The sequence below is a fragment of the Artemia franciscana genome, chromosome 12 (genome assembly GCF_032884065.1).
Source record: "Artemia franciscana chromosome 12, ASM3288406v1, whole genome shotgun sequence".
In the NCBI taxonomy this organism is placed as follows: Eukaryota; Metazoa; Arthropoda; class Branchiopoda; order Anostraca; family Artemiidae; genus Artemia; species Artemia franciscana.
In genome coordinates, this window is record NC_088874.1 from 16,605,215 (window position 1) to 16,630,152 (window position 24,938).

General features: G+C 34.6%; 1 protein-coding gene across 3 annotated transcripts in view; it reads right to left on the bottom strand.

Annotated features, from left to right (window-relative positions):
- LOC136033761 (myosin heavy chain, non-muscle-like) overlaps positions 1-24,938 on the bottom strand; it is a 79,459-nt gene that overhangs the window by 19,082 nt on the left and 35,439 nt on the right. For all 3 annotated transcript variants that reach the window (XM_065714656.1, XM_065714657.1, XM_065714655.1), the window contains exons 3-7: positions 19,294-19,556; positions 11,446-11,827; positions 10,137-10,426; positions 5,856-6,138; positions 2,800-3,051 (exon numbers count right to left, since the gene is read on the bottom strand). In XM_065714656.1, coding sequence (XP_065570728.1) covers positions 2,800-3,051; positions 5,856-6,138; positions 10,137-10,426; positions 11,446-11,827; positions 19,294-19,556 — 1,470 coding nt within the window. The remainder of the gene's footprint in view (positions 1-2,799; positions 3,052-5,855; positions 6,139-10,136; positions 10,427-11,445; positions 11,828-19,293; positions 19,557-24,938) is intronic.

Here is a 24,938-nt window from a genome sequence, read left to right on the forward strand (position 1 = left end):
CCTTATTTTGGAAAATAAGGGGAAACACCCCCTAAAAGAATCTTAACGAAAATCACATCATCGCATTCAGCGTATCAGAGAACCCTATAGCAAAAATTGCAAGCTCCTATCTACAAAAATGTGGAATTTCGCATTTTTTGCCAGAAGACAAAATCACGGGTGCGTGTTTATTTGTTTGTTTGTTTTTTTTGTTTTTTTCTTTTCCCCAGGGGTCATCGTATCGACAAAAGTCCTATAATGTCGGAAGAGAGCTCGTTCTAACGGAAATGAAAAGTTCTAGTGCCCTTTTTAAGTGATCGAAAAAATTAGAGGAAACCTAGGCCCCCTCCTACGCTCATTTTTTTCCCAAAGTCAACGGATCAGAATTTTGAGATAGCCATTTTGCTCCACATAGTCGAAAACCATGATAACTATGTCTTTGGGATGACTTACTCCACCACAATCCCTGGTGGAGGGGCTGCAGGTTACAAACTTTGACCAGTGCTTAAATATAGTAATGATTATTGGAAATTGTACAGACGTTTTCAGGGGGACTTCTTGGTTTAGGGATTAGGGGTTGATGGGAGGGGGCTATGCGGGAGGATCTTTCCTTGGAGGTATATGTCATGGGGGAAGAAAAATTCAATGAAAAGGGCGCAGGATTTTCTAGCATTATTATAAAATAACAATGAAAAAATAAACATGAAAACATTTCTTCAATTGAAAGTAAGGAGTAGCATTGAAACTTAAAACGAACAGAGATCATTACGCATATGAGAGGCTCTAAAACTAATTTAGCATAAAGAGTGAGGTATTTAGGAGGAGATAAATACCTTGCTCTTTATTCTAAAGTATTTTTAGTAATTTCAACTATTTATTCTACGGCCTTTGTGATTCAGGGGTCATTCTTAAAGAATTGGGACAAAACTTACGATTTAGTGTAAAGAGCAAGGTATTAACGAGGGTACAAACCCCCTCGTATACATAATAGAAATATAATAATATAACAGTTTGTTACGCAAGTTAATTCTTAAGTTACGTATATTTTTTATCAATAAAAAGGTTCGTTAAAGATTATAAGTTCTAGTTGCCTTTTTAAGTAACCGAAAAATTGGAGGGCAACTAGGCCTCCTTCCCCACCTCTTATTTCTCAAAATCGTCTGATCAAAACTAAGAGAAAGCCAATTAGCCAAAAAAAGAATTAATATACAAATTTCATTTTAATAATTGATGTGCGGAGAGCCAAAATCAAACTTGCATTATTTCAAGAACGTTCAGAAATTGAATAAAAAAACTCGTATTTTAACTTAAAGTAAGGAGCGACATTAAAACTTAAAACGAACAAAAATTACTACGTATATGAAATGGGTTGTCCCCTCCGCAATCCCTCCCTCTTTACGCTAAAGTTTGACTCTTTGTCACAATTCTATTATTTATTATAATAGGGGGCGAATAATAAAAATTTAATAATTTGCACCTTTTATTAATGGATTTACGTAAAAAAACGGATATATATATATATATATATATATATATATATATATATATATATATATATATATATATATATATATATATATATATATATATATATATATATATATATATATATATATATATACTAGCTGTTGGGTTGGCACTTCGCGCCCCCCCAAGCCCCCCCGCGCGCGTAAGTCGTTACGCGCCATATTAGTTACGCGCCATTGTAGTTGTGTCCCTGTGTCCCACCTGTGAATAGAGATAGATATAAATATATGTTTTTAACTACGTAAAACATGCGAATATACAACATTCTTCGCTGTCCCATTGTCTGTGCATATAAATAGATTGTCAGGTTTACTGACTCTTGAACATGCAACACATAATTGTCCATGGGAAAAACAATCCGTATTCAGATCTATACCTCATTATTCTAATGATGTGTCCCTGTGTCCCGGTCGTCATTTATATTCCCTGTTTCCCGGTCGTCACTTGTGTCCCGGTGTCCCAGTTTGTAATTTCTCTTTGAGTGTCCCGGTCGTCATTAATATTCCCTGTGTCCCGGTGTCCCGGTCGTCATTTGTGTCCCGGTGTCCCGGTCTGTAATTTCTATTCGAACAATCCCTGTGTCCCGGTCGTCATTTATATATCCCGCCTGTGCCCCCGGCGTCCCCGTTGTAGTTGTTTCCCTGTGTCCCGGTCGTCATTTATATTCCTAATTTCATGACGTCAGTCAACACAGAAACATGACGTCACCTGATCCACAGACAGACAGACAACTTATTTTTATATATATAGATAGATATATATATATATATATATATATATATATATATACATATATATATATATATATGTATATATATATATATATATATATATATATATATATATATATATATATATAAGCTCCAATTTTCCCCAAGGGCTTAAACACATTTGTACATACTTAAAGGACAGCCCTCCCTTCCCCAAACAGGAGGGAGGGGGTAAATATAGTTTGTAAATACTTGGCAATGAGAGGTGCGGCAACATTCCAATAAAAGCTGATAAAAAAAAGCAAGGCGACTTGGTCAACTGTCACCAAGAAAGGGGAGCAGATATTTTAGTTTAAAAGGTCTTAGGCGACTGTATATTAGCTGAGATTGAAAATCTCAGCTAAATTAAAAATTGAAACTTACTTAAAATTAAAAATAAAAATGACATTTTTTCCTAGCCTACTTGTAACTTAGCTTATAGTAGTTCTTGTACTTGTAATCAAACTCAAGATTCAACCAAAAACACGCAAAGAACAATTTAAATAAATAAAAAACATTTGTGCAATACTTTAACGAAACTTACATTTTTATCAGCAGTTCCCTGTGAATTGGCAAGTTCGTCAAGCTCATTTTGAAGAACTCTTCTTGACCTCTCTAGCTCCTCTACTTTCACAATATATTCTTCCAAGTCTCGACTTAGACTTAAAACTTTCGTCTCCTTTTCTCTTGCATCTCTTTCAGCTGCATCTCGTTCTGACACAAATCGTTCTGAATTTGCCTTTTCTTCTGCCAGGACTTTGTCAAAATTACGCAGTTTCTTCTCCAGCTCAATAACCTAAAATGAAACTGATATTGAAAAACACAAGCAGGCATTAACAAGATGGAATCCTTAGGCAATTTTCAACAAGGGTTTTCACCATCTATCCTCAAAGGCGTTCATGACATATTAACACAAGTTCCAAACACAAAGCCACCTTTGAACAGAAATTAACGCAACATAAGTTAAATCAAATTGATTCATCACTTTCGGGATAAACTAACCGATTCGGCAGTTTCCTTTTACCATCAGCATAAAAAAGGTTATTCCGCCACTCTAGAGCCAGTAATGTTCAACTAACTTTTATAGCAATCAGTTTCAAAATGCTTGAAACTAGGTATTTTTGGAGGCAGCATAAGCGTACACAAGACATCAACTAATAACGCGGTTGCTGTAAGTATAACCCTTGTGTTCAATCATATGATTTGTGTTTTTTTTTTTCAAAATAGTGGCTTGTCAATCGGTCTAAAAAGTTTGTGCTATTTCATTACTAATTTTAGTTTACTCGTACAATGAAAATAGTGTTGACAACTGTACTATTTGGTAAAGATATTGTTTTTGTTGAACGTAAAGTTCAAAGAAAATTATCTTTTTTGGTTAAGCAAATAAACAAAAGACATGAGAGAGTCAATCAGCAATATAGTAGAAACTAGCAAACTACAGAAACGTGTTTTCTTTTGTTTACGGTTTTTATTTTTTTTTTTTTTAAGATAAAACTTTTTAACATGTGGTAGGAGTTCTTATTTAAGCCGAGGAGCAGATCCAGTTTATAGGTTTTGGACTGGATGAGAGATATTCCTAGGCTTTTTGATCGAATTTTGCAGACTTTTACGACAGTATCACTGATCTGTTTGGATAAAGTCCATAACAAGACTACATTCCGTTTTGACAGCTTTATCATTTTCTGTCGAAAATTTCAATATATTAATATTTTATTCTTTTAACATTTTTGACCCAAGTTCTTTAAGATTGAACACCCTTAACAGTACTTCGATTTGGAACGATCTTCCTGGGAACGTTTTCCCCATTGGTTTTTCTGTTGATTAAAACTCAATAGTCGTTGAGTTTGATGGAGCCAAGTTTGAAAATTTCTTGATGGAGCGATGAATAACTAGAAGCAAATCAGTAGCTGGAAGGGTGAATTTAGGAATAAAAAGACCAAAATAAAGTCGAAACAATTTTTCTTTTTTTTAATACAGAAAAAACCTCATCAATTGTCACAAAAAAGCAATCCCGTGTGACAGAAAAAAAACTTGAAAATACCGGTTATCGGTGATTCTACTCCTTTCTTCTCAATCAAAAATATTTTTCAAATATCCACAATTAAACTTCGAGATCCATATGGGGTTTGATGTAATCAACTTATTGCCAGACATCAGCTCAAAAAAGTTAAGGATACTCAAAACACATTAGTTATAAACAACCCGTTCTAGGAAACATTTAATTTTGCATTTCCCTCTAAAGGCAAATTAAAATCAGTACTAAACTTTTATGTCTGAACATTTCTTATAGCAAAGTCGTTGTTATTAGCAACACATTTTAATTTGGTAATTTCGACAAAATAGTTGCATAACCACAATAAAATTGGTAGCACTATTTTCCGCAAATTACCATTAGTTTGCGAGTACCTTTTTTGCAAATTGATACATAAAGATTGGCGGATCTTATTACATAATTGGATCTATTAAAAACGATTTGCCGTTACAGCAATATTTTGAACGTTCTGCTTGTCTTTAAGCCATTCATGGTTAGCGAATGGATAGGTTAGATTGGTTTATGATATTTACGTATAATTAAATTGATGACTTAACATTGTAATCCGTCAGCAACCGTGTCCGATAAAATTTGAAGGAATTTTTCCCAAACAGTTAATTCCAAAGCTAGTCTTAAATCACCCCTCCTCCATCAGAAGCACAAGCACAATACCTGCTTAAAGGTAAGCTCTCACAAAAGGCTACAAATTATCCTAAGCAAAAAGACGAATATTTAAACTTGTTCCTTAATTGAAATGTTTACCCTGTGAGCGTAATTTAAGTAGTTTGAGTCTACCATCCCTGCAATTGAGAAAGGACAGCTTAGCTTTAGTAAAAAAAAATTCGACTTGCTAAAGGTGTTTATTTTGTAATGTAATAAGCCTGTGGAATTTATTATTTATGGTACCAACTCTTACAATTCGTCATCCAGACAACTAATTCTTGTTTATTGTCTTTTTTCATTGCAAAGTTGGTTTTATTAATTGTTATCAGAAGTTTGCTATGGTAAGTGAAAGGCCTAAGGGACTGTAACATCTAAGGTTTCTTCGTTCAGAATCTAAGTTATTGACTCTATTTTTGTTGGTATTGCTTTGTAAAATGACAGGCCAATGAAACTGTAACACTTATGGTTTTGTTATTGTAGTTTTCTATCATTTTGTAATGAATAAAGCAAATAGCTTGTTCTGTTTTTTGTTAAACATAATAACACAAAATAAAAACATGCGAAGTAAAGTCTCTAATGTAATTTCAGAATATAATTTCACGAAAATTAAAAAAAAAAAGGAACAAAAGTGAATCCTTGAAATACTTATGTAATGAGAATACCAAAAGTGTATTTTTCTTCACTGAACAAACAGCAAGACTTTATTGATTTGAGCAAAATATTACCGGTCAGAAAAATTAATTTTCTATCTCTGATCGACGAAAGAAGGGTAAAGAATATTCGCCCAATCGGGCGTTTTTATTTTGATCCAGAGGCGTAAATCCGGCAAATGAAGCAACATTCAAATTCGTATCAGAAGGTCTTACCCAGTGAAACCTAATATTGAATAAAAGCACAAGTCTTACTTTTGCCCTCTGTGAGTCCAAATCAATTGTTATGTCTTCGTATGTATTCTCCAAATCAACGATTATGTCTTCTAATTCAGCTTGAAGCTTCTTCTTTGACTTTTCAAGACGGTCATTTTGTACTTTGAGCTCTTCAATTTGGCCTTGAAGGCTTTCAATGTCCTTTGATGACCTCTTTCGCAGCTCTTCCAGTTGAAGCAAGGCTTCTGCTTCATTATCAGCATGTTTCTTCGCTTCATGTAGCTGTACAGTTAATGAAGAAATTTGCTCTTCGAAGTTCCTCCTTAAAAATAAAGAAAAAAAGTTGATAAGAAGATATTAGAGGAATAAAATACAAACAAAGGATCGCATCCAACAAGGGCTGGACAAGCGGAGGGTGGGAGTGGGGAGATCAACAACCCTTGAACAAATATACCAAAAAGGCATAAACATGAGAGGGGTGAAGGGGGTCAAAAGATCAAGACACATAGCAGTCTAAAATAATGATATATGGACACATACCCAAAATGGACAAATGGATGGATGGATATCAATTAAGGACTTTAAAAAGATGGACTGAAAAGGTTTTTCACTTTGCCGATAGGAAACCTCAGAAAGCCCTCTTGATGCTTAATAATCTAAAAATACCAAAGCAAGCTTTCCTCTTATACGGCACTCAGCATTTATCTATGAAGATCTGGCCCTCATGTGCTAAATCCAGTCTTTTAGTTTCCTTACCATCATCTAATAAGATAAGTAATTAAAGGGTAAGATGATTTTAAAGCGATATTATATCAATGTGTTGCAGTTTTAAGCAGACTCTTGTGGTTTTCTAGCGTCATTTCATTAGTTCTTTGCAATTTATTTCAGTTAATTCAAATTTCAACAAGATTTTATGAGAAAACCTTCTCTTTTGTGGTGCATCTCACGACATCTATTAGAGCAAATTAATAGTTATACGATGACACTTAAAATGTCGAATTCATGGATTTTCAAATTTCCCAATGCCTAAACTTTGAAACGTTACATACATATCTTTTGAACTAAAGCAGGCTACAAGTCACCTAATCTTTATTTCAAAGTCAAAATCTAAGGTTCCAGTAACTGGTATAATACCTTGATTAAAGAACGGGTTCTCGACATTTGGATGGCAGAACAATCATAATTCATTAAATAAATTCGTCATATACTGCCATAAAATTAGCTTCCTATTATACTGAGTAAAATGGAGAACTGTTCTGGTGATTGAGTCTCGCATTCCATAAGGTGGTTCCAATACCTCTAAGGATATGCCTGGTTAAAACCCTTCAACAGAGGCGTACATAACGTGTATGTATACTAATGCAAATTTCAATTCATAGTCGAAATCCCCAATGCTTTGACAAAAGAAGGGCGCAATGGGATGAATTCTGAGCATTTCATTAAGCAAGATATAAAAAAGCTATAATTTGCAGGATTTCTCCAAGGATTTTGGAAATTTCTGCATAATACAAACTTTTTCTCAGCAATATCTTAAATTTCTGTTTAATACCACAGAAAGACGAAGATAGATTGGGCTAACTTTCACCAACTTAACCAATAAAATTATAATTGGGCAGCTTAGATTTAGAAAAATTGATAGTTTCTCCAGGGCTGAATTTAAAGCTTTGATTCTACTAGGTCCATAAGTGTTGGCCATTCCTTTTCATCAAAAATTTCATCAATATTGGAAGCGCTGAACATAAGGCAACTGCTGAGTTAAAAGTAATGAAAACCAAAGGTGATATCGAACTCCCAGCTGCCATTCTTGGCAGAATACAAAATAGTTTAAGTGGCCACAGAATCCCTGTGTTATTTTAAAATCTCTTATCTGTGAATAGGTAGCGTGACGGTGGATTGTACTTTGACAATAAATCACGTCAGTTCAATTTATTGTGCCCCCTGGTATTGTGCCCCCTTAAGCCACGGCCTAGTGGACCTATTGGTAAATCCAGGCCTGTATACATCTCTAATTAATACACGTCCTTGAAATTCCCTATACATCCCTAAAGTACCTCACTACAGATCTTTGAAGCTCATGTTCATGGAGCCCAAGGATAACTTGAAATTTCTGAAGATTAAGAGCCACGCTAGACTCTGCTACAGTCAGACCTGCCAGCCTACCCAGCCATTCTCTACAGCCATTCTCCACACCGAATATTTTCTGTTTGCCTTCATTTACTATGTCGTTATTTATTATTATCTGAAAACACTTCTGTTTTCCTTAATATTTTTCTGTGTTTAATATTATATCCAGGATTGCTCAAAATGCGAAGGGGCCTACCTTCATCCACATAACTCAATTTTTTAAGTCGAAATTTCACTTCTCTACAAAAATTCTTGGAATTGATCAATTCCTGTTTATAAAATTATTTCGATTCTTCATGTGCTAATAATAATAATGAAGAACTTCGGGATTAGTACATTTTGGATATTTAGTCTTCGCATGAATAACAAATTTTTTTTAGCACATATTTTAGTCAAAACCTTGTTTCATGGTTTTGGTTTGGCATATGGTTTCGGGAGCAGACTTCAAATCTTGATCTGGAGAAGGAGCAAAGAAGGTTCTAAGAATTTCGGTCTGTAGCATGTTCCAAATTTTTGGCACTATGGGCTAGAATCCGTTCCCGGTGAAGCAGCGATGGTGACACAAAGAAACGAAGCGTAACCAGGCTATCACAATAGCAGATAACTTCAAAGACCACACTGCCTTTCCATGACGAAAGTAAAATTCTAGAAAAAATTTCTAGAATTTTCTGACAATATTCTGGAAACAACAGAAAAGAAAGATTTTTTTTTCTCTACCATATGTTCCAGGTTTGAGTGAAAAACTTAAAAGAATTTTACAAATAATGGCTTAAAGGTAGCTTTAAGAGGTAATAATACTTTGGCTAGTTTTTTAGATTCTGGAAAGGATGGGACTTCCGTAGAGCAACAAAGTGGGGCTTATAAAATCCCATGTACTCGTGGAATCTCTTATGTGGGACGTCCTAACCAGAATTTAAAAATGAGATTGTTACAACATCACAATTCTATTTCATCGTCTTTAAAGCAAAATACCAAACCTGAAGATTTCACATCGGCCCTCTAGGAACATATCTTTAATTTTCCAAATCATTTTATTTTGTTTGAAAATGTTTCTTTGATTTCTAGGGACCAAGGTTTAAAGCAAATTTTCAGGGAAACAATCGAAATTAAAAGATTTATTCAATAATAATTCCATAAACAGAGATACAGGTGAATTTGGATTGAACTCAATTTATGATAATTTACTGAGGTCAAATAAAGTAAATATCACCTCACCTAAGAGCTATGACCTCTGTCCACGTAATATGTCAGATAATTCTAATGAACCGGAACCGAAAAGGTTAAAGAGATTTGCCTACGCTGTTGCATTGAAAAAAATAAGAGCAATAGACTATATGTAATTAGTTTATTAGGTATAAATTTTGTTTATTTTTATTCGTGTCTTTTAGTTTTACTGCTGATGATGAACACTGTATATGTGTTCAAAATATCCAGTTAAATAATTTTATATCTATTTACTGTCAATAAAAAGGTTTCATCCCTATTTTGAACTGTTTTACTTTTATCACAATAGCGTATCTAAATTTATCACAATAGCGTATCTAAATTATCCAATTTAAAAATACATTTCATATGAAATAATATTTACTTTGAATAAAGGTAATGGCCACCTTCTTTCGAAGATATCAAACTTCACCCCCCTCCCTACCAGAATTTTGTTTAGTTTCTTAAGCACCCTAGACAGAAAGTACCTTCTTTTAAAATTTCAGCTCTATCAGAACCCCATTGCTCACTTTCTCCACCAGTGCAAACTCGAATTTTCAATGTCCTAAGGAACATATTCCTTACAGATTCAAGTCAAAATAGTCCAGGAAGTCCCAAAAAAGATCTTGCACATTTGCTTTGCTTATCATTTACATGGAAAAGTGCCCCATCTGCTTTTAGTGGGCGACAAAAAAAAAAATACGAGCTCTACGAACCTTTTTTCTTTCTTCTGAATTACTAACCATCTATAAACAAAGATAAAAATACAAGACCTTTTTTCAAAATTATGGACCTGGTGGGAGACTTGCTCTCTTTATACAGTCACAATCGAATGGAGCATTAAAGGGATATTTAAAAGAGGAATGAGGGATGGAATTTGGAAGGCTTATAAAATACGTAAAGTCAGCCCTAGGAACACTCAACCATGGGAGCAAGACATAAAACCAACTAAACAAAGGGAAAAAAGAAACAAAACACAAGAAAGAGACTTACTTTGCTCCTTCTGCATCCTCGACTTGGTAATGCAAACTTTCCTTCTCACTTTCTAGTTCTCTAATTTTTGCATTTAGAGCCAATTTCTGCTTCGTTTCCACTTCTAATTGGGTTTGCATTTCATTCAACTCAGTGTTCGCGTTGGATTTAGTTGCATTGACAGACCGTGACTCGGCGTCAACTAGCTGGGCTACTAAAGACTCCATATCAGTCTGTATGCGAACCAGTCTATCTTGAACCTCTGAACGTGCACCCTCAGATTCTTGAAGGCGACTGGTGAGCTCTGACACCTAAAGAAGATATATTGAATTAATTCAGGGCCCTGTAAGGGAGGGAGGGTGCCCAAAACTTATATGTATTAACACGACAAACGGAGTCGAAATCTCTACAAAATAAAGCGCTGCATTTGCAATTATCAAACATAAAATTATTAAACCAAGTTTTTATTGACTTAAACTATATACTAACACGAGCATTTTTTTCCCCATTCTAAAGCAACAAATCTTTTGTACTAGTTTACAAGATAATTTTGGAGCTTACCCACCGATCATTAGTTCCATTTTCACGTTGCTTTACAGTAAAATATAGGTATGTGTACATCCTTCTAGCATTGTAAAAGGGTGTGGATATCCCAGACTAGGCAGAGTTAATATCAGACTAACTATGAACCAGGTCGGCTTCTTAGACATTCATAGAAATCCACACGACTCCACCAAAATTAACATCTATGCCTGTTCTAACGCAAAATTGTAGAATTAATATAATAATAAGTCCCTAATAGAAGTAGGGAAAAGCTAGGGAAAATTGAAAAAAAATGAAAACAATTATGTTAATAGAAAAAAAATTACTAGAAATACAGAAATTAACATATAGAATTTTGATATAATAAATAAGAAAAAAAACACAAGCTTAAAATACAGTCACCTATTTGATAAAATTGAAGTCATTTGGAAAAACTCAACGGAATAAAAAGTCAGAAGGAGAAAGGATTCCAACGAAATTTAAGCCAACTGTAATAATATGGGTATCAAATTCTAATCGAAAATGTAATATCCATTTGAAAATAGCATTTCATACGATTGTGCTCAACTAAGGTCCCTTATTTTATCCCATGACAGATATATAATCAAGGTTTACAGGATGGCTGTAGTTTGTCCAAGCACTGGGCGACCCTGGATAAAGATCTTTTGAACTAATCTACCCCCTCGCCATTTGTAAATGCACCCAAAGGTACACAGACAATAGACATGGGAGAGAGACACACATACTCTTCACGACATATATACATGACTTAAAAGGAAAGTTTTACCTGTGACTCGAGGTGTTTTCTTTTTCTATCAGTCTCAGCTTTGGATGTTGCAATTGACTTGATCTCATTAGCCATATCTGCATTTTCAGCCTCCAAAGTTGCCTTAGCTTTTTCCAACGCTTCCTTTATTTTCTTGGCATTATCCATCTGTTCATGCAAAACTGCCATTTCTTGACTATGTTTGTGCCTCACTTCCATTAACTGGCTCTCGTGATGACCAGTCTCTTCCTCAAGGCTCTTCTTCAGTAATGCTAATTCCTGTTCGTGTTTTGTTCTCAGCTCTTGCTGCGCAGCAGTTGTAGCCAAAGAGTCAAGGAGTTCATTCTTAAGAGCCTTTAATTCTTCATTCGATTTTTGACGGGCTATCTGTTCCTTGCTGAGCCTGAAAATAAATAATTTTTAACAACAGCACCGTTTTCGGTAGCAGCAACTGCCAATTGCCAACTGCAGATAGCAGAAGAACTGACAATTTTCCGCTCGACCTACTCCCCACACTACTCTTTTAGCAATACCCAGCCCAAGTTATTTCAAGAAGTGAGTAATGGACCTCTTACGTTTTATTAAACATTTTTCAAAAACTTTCGTGCAATTAAAAAGATAAAAATCGGTTGAGTAAACTTACTATTTATTTACATGTTATGGGAATAAAACCAATTGAAAGCACAATTTTCATTAAAAGAACTTCCCGTCTAGTTTCGTTCTGCTTAATTAGCATATTTCGGGCTAGCATGGGGTGACTTTTTAGACCAAAGGCTTATCCAAGATTTGAATCACTACAGTACGGTGACACTACTTCCTAGTCTTTAAAAGTTCTCAAGTTGAGTTTAATATTCTTTTTTTTTGCAAAATAGTTAGAAAGTGAATAATATTTCGAGAAGAAGACAAAAAAGTGATATAAGCTGAATTATAAATATAATTCCACACATAATTATACCTATAGAATAAAAGATAATATCTGACAATAGAGATTTTCAGAAAAAAAAACTATCCGTTAGCCAGGGAAATACAAATTTAGAAGAAGAAGAACACAAGAAAAATTCATATTAAATATGTGACAGGTTTATATTAGCAGTCAAGTCAACTCACCAACATTCCAGTTACGTGAATTCAGGAAAATCTGGTGGTGGAGGGGGGGGAACAAAACGCATTTTTATGTATCTACAAGGAGGAGATATGTGTCCTTTCTGTCATTTTGTTAAAATAAGATACAAAAACGGCATTTCTTCGATGAAAATACCCCAAAAGTTTCCTTTTAATCTGTGTGTGTACGTGTGGAGGGGGGGGGGGAAAAACTAGAGGTCCCCCTCCCCAAATGGACGCCACTGTAATGTTAATAGTTACTGCGTACACCACTTTGTCATTTTTGACCTATGGACCGACATACGCCACCACTACGAATGTTATTGTTTATAATAACATTATTATTGCTGTTTATTATTACTATTATAAACAGTCGGCCTTGCTTGTATAAACAAAATATCATTCCAAAACAGATAAAAAACAAGTAAATTAGATACTGTACAAATACAACAAACGGGTATGAAAAGCTGGCAAAACCGGAAAATAAAGTTCATGGACAAAATTTGACAAATTCATGTGAATAATAGCCATTTGATGTCAACCGGCAAAATATTAAGGGTAGTGATAATAAAAACAGGAGCCAAGAGCTCGTATGGTACTTATGACGAGGTCGCAAAAGCCAAGCGCTTCTTCCCACAAAGTTTCATTACGATCTCTCCACTCTAAGCGTTTTCCAAGATTTCAGTTTCCCCCTCCACCTCCTCCCCCCTCAATGTCACTGGATCCGGTCGGGATATTTAAATAAGAGCTCTGAGATACGAGGTCCTTCTAAATATCCAATGTCATTAATATCCGATAACCCGTTCGTAAGTTTAAAATGCCTCATTTTTTCTAATTTTTCTTAATTAACCTTCCTTCCACTCCCCCCCCCAGATGGTCGAATTGGGGATGCAACTATTTCTAATTTAATCTGGTCGGGTCTCTGATACGCCTACCAACTTTCAGCGATCGCTATATTGATCACGTATCTAGTTTCGGATCTTCTTCATGTAAAAATTGGGGTGGTCCGGATTCGAGCCTGAGACCTCTCGCACCGCAAGCGAGAATCATACCCCTAAACCATAAGTCATACTTAAGAAGAAAAATCATTTGTTTCATTGGCAAATAAAATTCTTCTCAACTATCTTGTTCACTCGCTTCCCTATATGGTCAAATCGAAAAAGAAAGTGTTTCTAATTTAATTTCGTCTGGTTCCTGATACGCCTGCCAATTTTCATCATCCTAACTTATCTGGAAGTGCCCAAACTAGCAAAAGCGGGACCGACAGACCAATTTTGCGATCGCTATATGTCACTTGGTAAATACCAAGTGCCATAAAAAATACAATAGAAGGATATTAACAAGTGAAAAGGATTGGCCTTAACGCTACCTGTATCTATAAATAAATTTTACACTTTTTTTTGAAATAATAACTATTTTTGCCAAAAGAGCCCATGAAGAAAATTATCTATATTTTGACTTGGTATATCTTAATATCAAATAGTCCAAACAATTTCACAATCAATACAATAAAAATAGTTTAACTTACTCTCAAAATATTTCAGGCTTGATATAAGGAAACTTACGACCTTTAATTAGATCTTTATTTCAATAAAATAAAATAATCTGCAATTTAAACTTGTTTTAGGACTTTTAGTTCTAATGGAAAGTTGGCGTTAGTGACGCAAGTAGCGACACGGTAGTAAAGTGGCGTAAGAGGTATTTTATTTCTATTAAAGCCAAAGTACTTGAGTTCCTTGTTTCATCAGTTTCCTGTATTCTTTGCTATGGAAAAAAAAATATGGAATAAATGGAAAAAAAAAAATACAAGAAGGTGGTTGAGAAACAATAAGAGAAAAAGAGTCCGGTGTGAGAGAGGCCGATGTGATTAATTTCTTATAAGGCTTTCAAAGGAAATTGGGCATAATGGGTAAACAAGAATTAGGAAGGCGTTGTCACACTGGAAATTTACTTCAAACTCTAAGCACTCGTTAATCTTTACAAAACGAATTTAGTAAATAGGAAACTATAATTGAAGAAAAGAGAAAAACCAAGAAATTCAGAGGAAAGTGTCTTGGATATGAAAGTTTTCGGGGTTTCTTTTCACAAATCAAATCTTTTCGACATTTTCACTTATCAAATAAAATTTACTCAGTTATTTCTCTATTCACACATACTGCTTATTCAACAGTTGACTTTAATACTTATTTTATTTCTTGCAAAATAGTTAGAAAGCAAACAATATTTTGAGCAGAATACAAAAAAAGTAATATATGAAGTGAAAAAAAGTGATCTAAGACTGAAGGGATTTCCAATCCTATCGGTTTTTCTTTCAAAAGATTGAATCCTCAGAGGATCTGGCTCTAATGACTCCCGCACATTATTATACCTCAAGAACAATAAAAATGAAATTTTCAGAAAAAAAAACTATCCACTAGGTTAGCAAGGGAGACATAAAGAAAAAGAAAAAAGAAAAAAAGAAAGGAAAAAAAAGAAAAAAGATCAATGTTCAAAAACAGTCAAAGTAGACGGGATTCCTATATATCCCAAGATAAGATATTCTTGTCCTAATAAAAAAAAAAAAAAAAAAAAAACATAAAAGTGTATTCCAGGTTTTCTAAATTATAATCAGTAAAACCTTGTTGGTGATGCGGTTCAATTGCCTTCAGTATGTGTACAACGATTGAGAATCGTTCTTCCCCAGGATGACTCGATTTCGGGACTAACAAAGACCATGACAATAGAATAGCACCACTGAATATCCTGCAGGGAAGTATGCAAAGGCAAGACGTCCACATAATGAACTGGGCTTAAAACAGAGCAGTGGGAATATGTTAGCCAGTGTTTCGGTCTTAGACACATTAAATCAGTGACAAGTTTATATTAGCAGTCCACTCAATTTTCAAACATTACAGTTAGGTGAATTAGCGATATATTTAGGGCGGAGGGAGGGGGCAAAAAGTATTTTTCAGTATCTAGTGGGAGGAGATAGGTGTCGTTTTTGTCATTGTTCGAATGCTAAATACCAAATTGGCATATTTCGGTGAAAGTGCCCTTAAAAAGTTATTGCCAATTCATTCAGACATAAAGTGTTTAAATGATGGAAAAATTATAGAACACTGATTAAAAAAAAAAAATTTTTTTACTGAAAGTAAGGAGCGACATTAAAACTAAAAACTAACAGAAATTACTTCGTATATGAAAGAGGCTGCTTCCTCATCAACGTCACGCTCTTTACGCTAAAGTTTGACTCTTTCTCTCAACTCTCCTTTTTAAAACATAAAAAATTTAGCGTAAAGAGCTGGACGTTGATGAGGAAGCAGACCCTTTCATATACGAAATAATTTCTGTTAGTATTAAGTTTTAATGTCGCTCCTTACTTTCATTTAAAAAAAACATGTTTTTTTATTTAATTTCTGAACGTTTCTGAATCAATGCATGTTTTGATTTTGGCTCTCCGCAGAGGAATAATTAAAACGGAATTTGCATATTTTTTTTTTGGCTAAATGGCTTTCTCATAGTTTTGATCGAATGATTTTGAGGAAAAAGGAGTGGGGGTGGAAGCCTAGTTGCCCTCATATTTTTTGGTTACTTAAAAAGGCAACAAGAACTTTTAATTTTTTACGACTATTTTTATTAGTAAAAGATATGCGTAACTTATAAAATAGCTTACGTACCGAACTTTTGTATTCTCATATTTTTATTACATACTAGCTGTTGGGGTGGCGCTTCGCGCCACCCCAACACCTAGTTGGTGGGGGCGCTTTACGCCCCCCCCCAAGCCCCCCCGCGCGCGTAAGTCGTTACGCGCCATAATAGTTACGCGCCATTGTAGTTGTGTCCCTATGTCCCACCTGTGAATATAGATATATATATATATATATATATATATATATGGTTTTAACTACGTAAAACTTGCGAATATACAACATTCTTTGCTGTCCCATTGTCTTTGCATATAAATAGATTGTCAGGTTTACCAACTCTTGAACATGCAACATATAATGGTCCATGGGAAAACAATCTGTATTCAGATCTATACCTCATGATTCTAATGATTGCCCTTGAGCTTTGTTGATGGTGATTGCTAATCGACCATTCCCTGTCCCGGTGTCCCGGTCGTCATTTATATCCCCCTGTTTCCCCCGGTGTCCCCGTTGTAGTTGTGTCCCTGTGTCCCGGTCGTCATTTATATTCCCTGTGTCCCGGTCGTCATTTGTATCCCGGTGTCCCGGTCTGTATATACATTCGTTTTTTAGTTTTGTTTTTCTCCTTTATTTTTTTCCTTTTTTTTTCTTTTTTAGTTTATTTAGATTTTTAGATTTTTTAGTTTTTTTATTAGTTTTTAGTTTTTTTTTCTTTTTAGTTTTTTTGTAGTTTTTACCTTCTTTTTAGTTTTGTTAGTTTTTTTTTTTACTTATGTCCTGGTCGTCATTTATACTCCCTGTGTCCCGGTGCTTTGTTGATCGCTAATCGAACATTCCTTTTGTCCTGGTCGCTTTCTCTTTGAGTGTCGTCATTTATTTTTTTCTTTTTTAGTTCTTTTTTAGTTTTTTAGATGAAATTTTTTTTTAGTTTTTTCCTTTTTTTCTTTTTAGTTTTTTATTGGTTTTTACCTTTATTTTAGCTTATTTTTCAGTTTTTTCCTTTTTTTTATTTTTTTTTTATTTTTTATTTTTTTTAGTTTTTTACCTTTTTTTAGTTTTTTTAGTTTTTTTAGTTTTTTAGCTTTTTTACTTTTTTTATTAGTTTTTAGTTTTTTTTGTAGTTTTTGCCTTTTTTTAGTTTTTTCAGTTTTTTTTTTTAGTTTTTTATTGGTTTTTACCTTTATTTTAGCTTATTTTTCAGTTTTTTCCTTTTTTTTAGTTTTTTTTAGTTTTTAGTTTTTTTAGTTTTTTACCTTTTTTTAGTTTTTTTAGTTTTTTTAGTTTTTTAGCTTTTTTATTTTTTTTATTAGTTTTTAGTTTTTTTGTAGTTTTTGCCTTTTTTTAGTTTTTTTAGTTTTTTAGTTTTTTTATTATTTTTTAGTTTTTTTTGTAGTTTTTGCCTTTTTTTATTTTTTTTAGTTTTTTAGCTTTTTTATTTTTTTTATTAGTTTTTAGTTTTTTTGTAGTTAGTTTTTTTAGTTTTTTACCTTTTTTTAGTTTTTTTAGTTTTTTTAGTTTTTTAGCTTTTTTATTTTTTATATTAGTTTTTAGTTTTTTTTGTAGTTTTTGCCTTTTTTTAGTTTTTTTAGTTTTTTAGCTTTTTTATTAGTTTTTAGTTTTTTTTGTAGTTTTTGCCTTTTTTTTAGTTTTTTTAGTTTTTTAGCTTTTTTATTTTTTTTATTAGTTTTTAGTTTTTTTTGTAGTTTTTGCCTTTTTTTAGTTTTTTCAGTTTTGACGTCACCTGATCCACGATCCACAGATCCACAGACAACTTATTTTTATATATATAGATACCAGGGGGTTCACCCCCTCGTCAGTTTCTCGCTCTTTACATTAAAGCTTAAATTTTGTCCCAATTCGTTAAGAATGACCCCTGAATCACCAAAGCCGTTGAATAAATGGTTGAAATTACTAAAAATACTTTAGCGTAAAGAGTGAAGTATTAGGAGGAGGTAAGCCACTCATATGCGTAATAATTTATGTTGGTTTTAAGTTTTAATGCTGCTCCTTACTTCCAGTTGAAAAAACTTTTTCATATTTATTTTTTAATTGTTTTTTTGTTCTAATAATGCTAGAAAATCCTGCACTCCCTTCATGGAAATTTTCTGCCCCCATGGCAAAGTCCTCGATGGAGAGTTCGCTCAACATATCCCCCTCTTCTCAACCCCTCCCCCTAACCAAAAATTGCCCTGAAAACGTCTGTACACTTGCCAATAACCATTACTATATGTAAGCACTGGTCAAATTTTGTTACTTTTAGACCCTCCCACGGGAACTGTGGGGGAGTAGGTGGTTCCCAAAGACATAGTTATAAGGTTTTTCGACTACACTGGATATGATGGCTATCTCAGAATTTTGATCCGTTGAATTTGGGAAAATAATTAGCACGGGAGGGGGCCTAGGTGCCCTCCGATTTTTTCGGCCACTTAAAAAGAGCACTAGAACTTTTCATTTCCGTTAGAACGAGCCCTCTCGCAACATTCTAGGACCACTGGGTCGATACGATCACCCCTGAAAAAAAAACACGCTTCCGTGATTTGCCTTCTGGCAAAAATACAAAATTCCACATTTCTGTAGATAGGAGCTTGAAACTTCTACAATAGGGTTCTCTGATACGCTGACTGCGTATGCGTCTTAAGATTATATGACTTTTAGGGGGGTGTTTCCCCCTATTTTCTAAAATAGGGCAAATTTTCTCAGGCTCTTAACTTTTGATAGGTAAGACTAAACTTAATGAAACTTATATATTTAAAATCAGCATTAAAATGCAATTTTTTTATGTACCTATTGGTATCAAAATTCCGTTTTTTTTAGAGTTTTGGTCACTATTGAGCCGGGTCGCTCCTTACTATAGTTCGTTACCACGAACTATTTGATAATTAAATAAATATCCAATACACGCCGATCTCAGACCGTTTTAACACAATAAAAAAAAAAACCATAAAAAGTACTCAGTTTAAATAACGAAATAAAAATATTTTTTTTATCTATTTTTCTACCAGTGACTGGCTTCAACTTCAAATCTAGCCACTCTCTATGGCTTTCCAGAAAAATTATACGAAAATGTGACAATTAATTGCTCATTCTAATCAATTTCAACAATTCCTTGCAACACGGTAGAAAACTCGAGAATGAGACTTACCTCTCTTCAAGATCAGATATACTGGTTTCATCTGTTTCTTTCAGCTGTGCCATGGCTTGAAGACTATCTTCACAACGTCTGATCCTTAAATTCCTGTATTCTCTGATTCTTGAAGATCTTTCAAGAAGTCCAGCAATCCTCCCTTCCATTGCCTTTTTCTCCTTTGAAACCTCATCTGCTAAAGCCAAGTCTTCTTCTAATTTTTTCAAACGTGCTTCAATTTGTACTTTCTCAAATTGTATTTTTCTTCGTTCTGATTTCTCCTATCGAAAAGAATAGGCCATTAGCAACAACATTAAGTTGAAAATAGTGTTTCCAAAATTAAATCTTTGTTCTAATAGGGGATGGGCGGGGGAGAGAGATCTAAGACTAAGAGTATTCGAGATGTGTTCACCCAGGGTAAGGAAGTATTAATATTTGGGCTGGTAAGTATAACTGTTCACAGAATATTACAAGTTTCCTCAAAGGCGTTTCGACCTTGCTTGAAAATAATTTTCATTTTGAAAATAACCCCAAAACCAATTTTTTCTATTTTGGGCAAGGCGAAACGTAAAAAACAGGTATTTTCAAGAAGGTATTCTGAAAAATACTAACCTGAGAACCCAATTTTATAGTTTTTCACACTCTATATTATAAGTGAACAACATAATTTAAAGTTCGAATCCTTTGTGACACTGGTCTTTAGACACTGGTCAAAGTTTGTAGCTTGCGACCCCTCCCCCAGGGATTGTGGGGGAGTAAGTCATTCCCAAAGACATAGTTATTATGGTTTTTGACTATGCAGAACAAAATAGCTATCTCAAAACTTTGACCCGTTGACTTTGGGAAAAAAATGAGCGCGGGAGCGGGCCTAGGTAACCTCCAATTTTTTTGGTCACTTAAAAAGGGCACTAGATTTTTTCATTTCCGTTAGAATGAGCCCTCTTGCGACATTCTAGGACCACTTGGTCGATACGATGAACCCTGAAAAAAAAACACGCACCCGTGATTTGTCTTCTGGCAAAAAATACGAAATTCCACATTTTTGTAGATAGGAGCTTGAAATTTTTGCTGTAGGGTTCTCTGATCTCTTTCTCTCAACTCTACTTTTTAAAACAGCAAAAAACTTTAGCGTAAAGACCAGGACGTTGATGAGGAGGCAGCCCCTTTCATATACGAAGTAATTTCTGTTCGTTTTAAGTTTTAAAGTCGCTCCTTACTTACAGTTTAAAAAAAGTTTTTTTTTTATTTAATTTCTGAACGTTTTTGAATCAATGCATGTTTTGATTTTGGCCCTCCGCAGAGGAATAATTAAAACAGATTTTGTATTTTTTTTTTTTTTTTTTTTTTTTTGGCTAAATGGCTTTCTCATAGTTTTGATCGAATGATTTTGAGAAAAAAAGGAGTGGGGGAGGAAGCTCAGTTGCCCTCCGATTTTTTAACTTAAAAAGGAAACTAGAACCTTTAAGTTTTTGCGAATGTTTTTGTTAGTAAAATATATAAGTAACTTATAAATTAGCTTACGTAAGGAACTTTTGTATTCTCAAGTTTTTATTACATATATGAGGGGGTTCACCCCCTCGCCAGTACCTCGCTCTTTACAGTAAGGCTTAAATTTTGTCCCAATTCATTAAGAATGACCCCTGAATCATAAAAGCCGTAAAATAAATAGTTAAAATTACTAGAAATACTTTAGCGTAAAGAGCGAAGTATTAGGAGGAGGTGAGCCCCTCATATGCGTAATAACTTCTGCTCGTTTTAAGTTTTAATACTGCTCCATACTTCCAGTTGAAAAAACATTTTCATAATTATTTGTTCATTGTGTGTTTTTTTTAAATAATGTGAGAAAGTCCTGCGCTCCCTTCATGGAAATTTTCTTTCCCATAACAAATTCCTCGATGGAAAGCTCCCCAAACATATCCCCCTCTTCTCAACTCCTCCCCCCAAACAAAAAATCCCCTGAAAACGTCTGTACACTTTCCAATAACCATTGCTATATGTAAGCACTGGTCAAAGTTTGTAACTTGTAGCCCCTCCCACGGGGACTGTGGGGGAGTAAGTGGTCCCCAAAGACATAGTTATAAGGTTTTTCGACTACGTTGAATAAATTGGCTATCTCAGAATTTTGATCCGTTGACTTTGGGGAAAAAATTAGCGTGGGAGGGAGCCTAGGTACCCTCCAATTTTTTGGTCAATTAAAAAGGACACTAAAATTTTCCATTTCCATTAGAATGAGCCCTGTCGCAACATTCTAGGGCCACTGGATCGATACGATCACCCCTTGGGAAAAAAAAACAGAACAAAAAACAAACAAACAAATAAACACGCATGCGCGCATCTGCCTTCTGGCAAAAAATACAAAATTCCACATTTTTGTAGATAGGAGCTTGAAACTTCTACAAAAGGGTTCTCTGATACGCTGAATCTGATGGTGTGATTTTGGGTGATTTTGGGTGTGAAATAGGGGTTTCCCCCTATTTTCTAAAATAACGCAAATTTTCTCAGGCTCTTAACTTTTGATGGTTAAGACTAAACCTGATAAAATTTATATATTTAAAATCAGCATTAAAATGCAATTCTTTTGATGTAGCTATTGGTATCAAAATTGGTATCTATTTTTTAGAATTTTGGTTACTATTGAGCCGGGTCGCTTCTTACTACAGTTCATTACCACGAACTGTTCGACTTAAGGCAAGATCGTAAGTGTCACCTTCAGACCATACTATTAGAATTGCTTGTTGCTTCTGATAAGCTGTATCTGACTGAATTTTCTAATTGAATTTTCTAATGTCTAAATATTAAAGGACAATTTTCTTCGGAAAATAAAGATAGGGTAAAATAACAGATTCCAACGAATCTAAATACATTGTTAGACATACATTAAATTTCGAAACACAAGTACAAGTTCTTTAAGAGTTTTGTTACCAGCTACATCCACTCTACATCAGTCAGCTTTCGTTACAGCTTATTGCATTGGTATCAACAAAGCACCATTTACAAACTGCAAGTTTTTGGAAAAACAGCGCACAAACTGTTCCAAACCCTCTTTGGAAAAAAAAAACTGAGAGTATCAAGCAATTGCCATTGCCAGGTAGAACAGTTAAACTTTGACTGTTAAACGTGACAATTATTTATTGATATTGATCCTGAGACAAATGGTAGTTTTTAAATTAATTTTATACCATCTGAAGTTGACCTGAAAAACATAACTTAATATTATTTGCAAATCTATCTATGCCCTTTGACAACCTGGGTATATTTACACTGTTTTTACTCATTTACATTGTAAGAAAATTCGCTCAGCTGTTTGGCTGTAAATCAAGATGGTCCGATTGCATAGTAGGGGGAGGGGGGTTTGATATGCTTAATATTCCAAAAGACATTGCCGCTGGACCATTCGACTATTCTGAAAAAGTTGCTGTCTCAAAATTTTCACTGGATGTGTTTGAAAAATTAACAGGCTTGCTTGCCCTCAATACTCTTAACAAGGGTAATTTTACCCGGTAAAAATTAATAAGGGAGTTCGGCAAGGTGCCGTATTGTCTCCTAGTATATTTAAATGCGTGCTTGCATCGTGCCTGCGCCCCCTTAGAAGTTCTGTTTTTTACGGTAATACTGGTTTGTCTTCTATTGCATATGCAGATGACGTTCTTCTTGTTGCCCGGACTCGCCGTGGATTGCTTTCTAATTTTACTATATTAACTAATGAACTATCTAAGATTGGACTGTCAGTTAATACGTCTAAATGCGAGTTTATTTGTTTTAATAGCCCTTATGTGGTTGCTCCATTCGTTGCTAGGACTGCAGTTCTACCATGTTCTTCTTTAGTTAGTTGGCTTGGTCTGTGTTTCAGCCCAACACTTTCCGCTACCTGTTCATCCCTAGTGAATCAAGCCGTGAAGAACCTACGCGTCGCTTACGGAAAAATATCCCCAAACAAAAGCTGTTACAACCGCAACGGTATGTGCATGATTTATAACGCTTATTGCGCCCCTGTGCTTTTGTTTTTATCAGGCATGGCTCATCTGTTCCGTAAGAAAGATCGACATACTCTACGTACGGCTTATTTCAGATATTGCAAATTCCTCCTCCGGCTTCCTAGATGGCACCGAAACAAAAAAATAATTGCTCGATTTGGTTTAGTAGATGTGCCTTCTCGGATTCGGTCTTCCAGTGATGATTTATGTAAAAAGACTGTCAACTTTATCCACGTTTATGACCCTCTGCAGCCTTTTTTCCATATTGATACTGGTTGATTAGTCCATATTGTCTTTTGTTAGTTTGAATTTTGTTTTTCTTCGCTGTTTATCGTATTTGTTTTTGTTTATTTATTTATATTTATTTATAATACTCCGTACTTTGTGTTTTTTATACTTTACGGGTAATAAAGTTCATTCATTCATTCATTCTTAACAAGGGTACCAGACACTCGCGTTGTAATTGAAGCGGAATGGGGAGGATTTTCCCCTTCATTAATGTAATAAACAAAATCTCAAACAAGTAAAACAAAATGAAAAGTTTTTGAATATATTTTCTTTTCAGTAAAGTGCAAATTACGTTCTGGTCTTGAGAAGGCATGGGGATTGTCCGCCCTGCTTATTTTAACTTTTTTTTCTTTTTAGTTTAACTCAGTTATTTATTGTATGATTTATGATTTAAACTTCAAGGAATATATATTAGCATATGTATACTAATTGACAATACACAGCCAATTTTTTTCTGTAGATTCAAAATTATGTTCTGGTCTAGAGAAGATAAGGGGGTTGTCAAAGACATAGTTTTCAGACCTCTCAACCACGCTGAACAAAATGGCTATAGTAAAATTTCAATTAGATGCTTTTTGGGAACTAATGGGTGTAGGGGAGGGGAGATTGTTGCCCTCCAATCAATTTTTACTAATAAAATGGCAATATATCTTTCAATTTCTAATCGATTGGTACGAAGTTTCTAAAACACAAAATGAACATCTCAAAATTTCTATCAGATGCATTTTGGGAAAATTCAAGGTGTAGGAAGGGGGTGCCTTCCGATCGCTCTGGAACTTCTGGAAAAGGACACTGGAACTTGTGATTACAAATCCAGTGAGCCCCTTCTGAAGTTTATACCATCACCCTTTCTATACAAACCTTATATGCCCTAGGTCATAACTTACAACCCTTACCCTGACGGATATGGGGGGGGGGTGATCATCCTCAAAGACATATTTTCAGGATCTTTTAATCACGTTCAACAAAATAGCTTTCCCAAAATATTGATTGGGCATGTTTGGGAAGATGTTGGGCGTGGGAAGAGGATTAGTTGCCCTCAAATGACTCTTGCCCATTGAAACGGCACCAGCCCTTCCAATTTTAAATCTAATGAGCTCTTTTTGAAGTTTCTACTACAACAAATAGCCATTTTAAATCTTCTATCAGATGCATTTCGAGAAAATGCGAGGCTCGGGAGGTATCTAGCCTCCGATAACTCTTAATCTAAAAAGAGTTCTAGAACTTCTGATTAGCAATCCAATGACCCCCCCCCCTGAAGCTCATACGTTGACCCTTTCTATTTAAACCTTATATACCGCTAGGCTATATTTTACAGTCCTTGCCTTGAGGGCTGTGAGGGAGGGGGATGTCATCCTAAAAGACATAAAATTTTGATCCTTTTAATTACTTTGGAAAAAA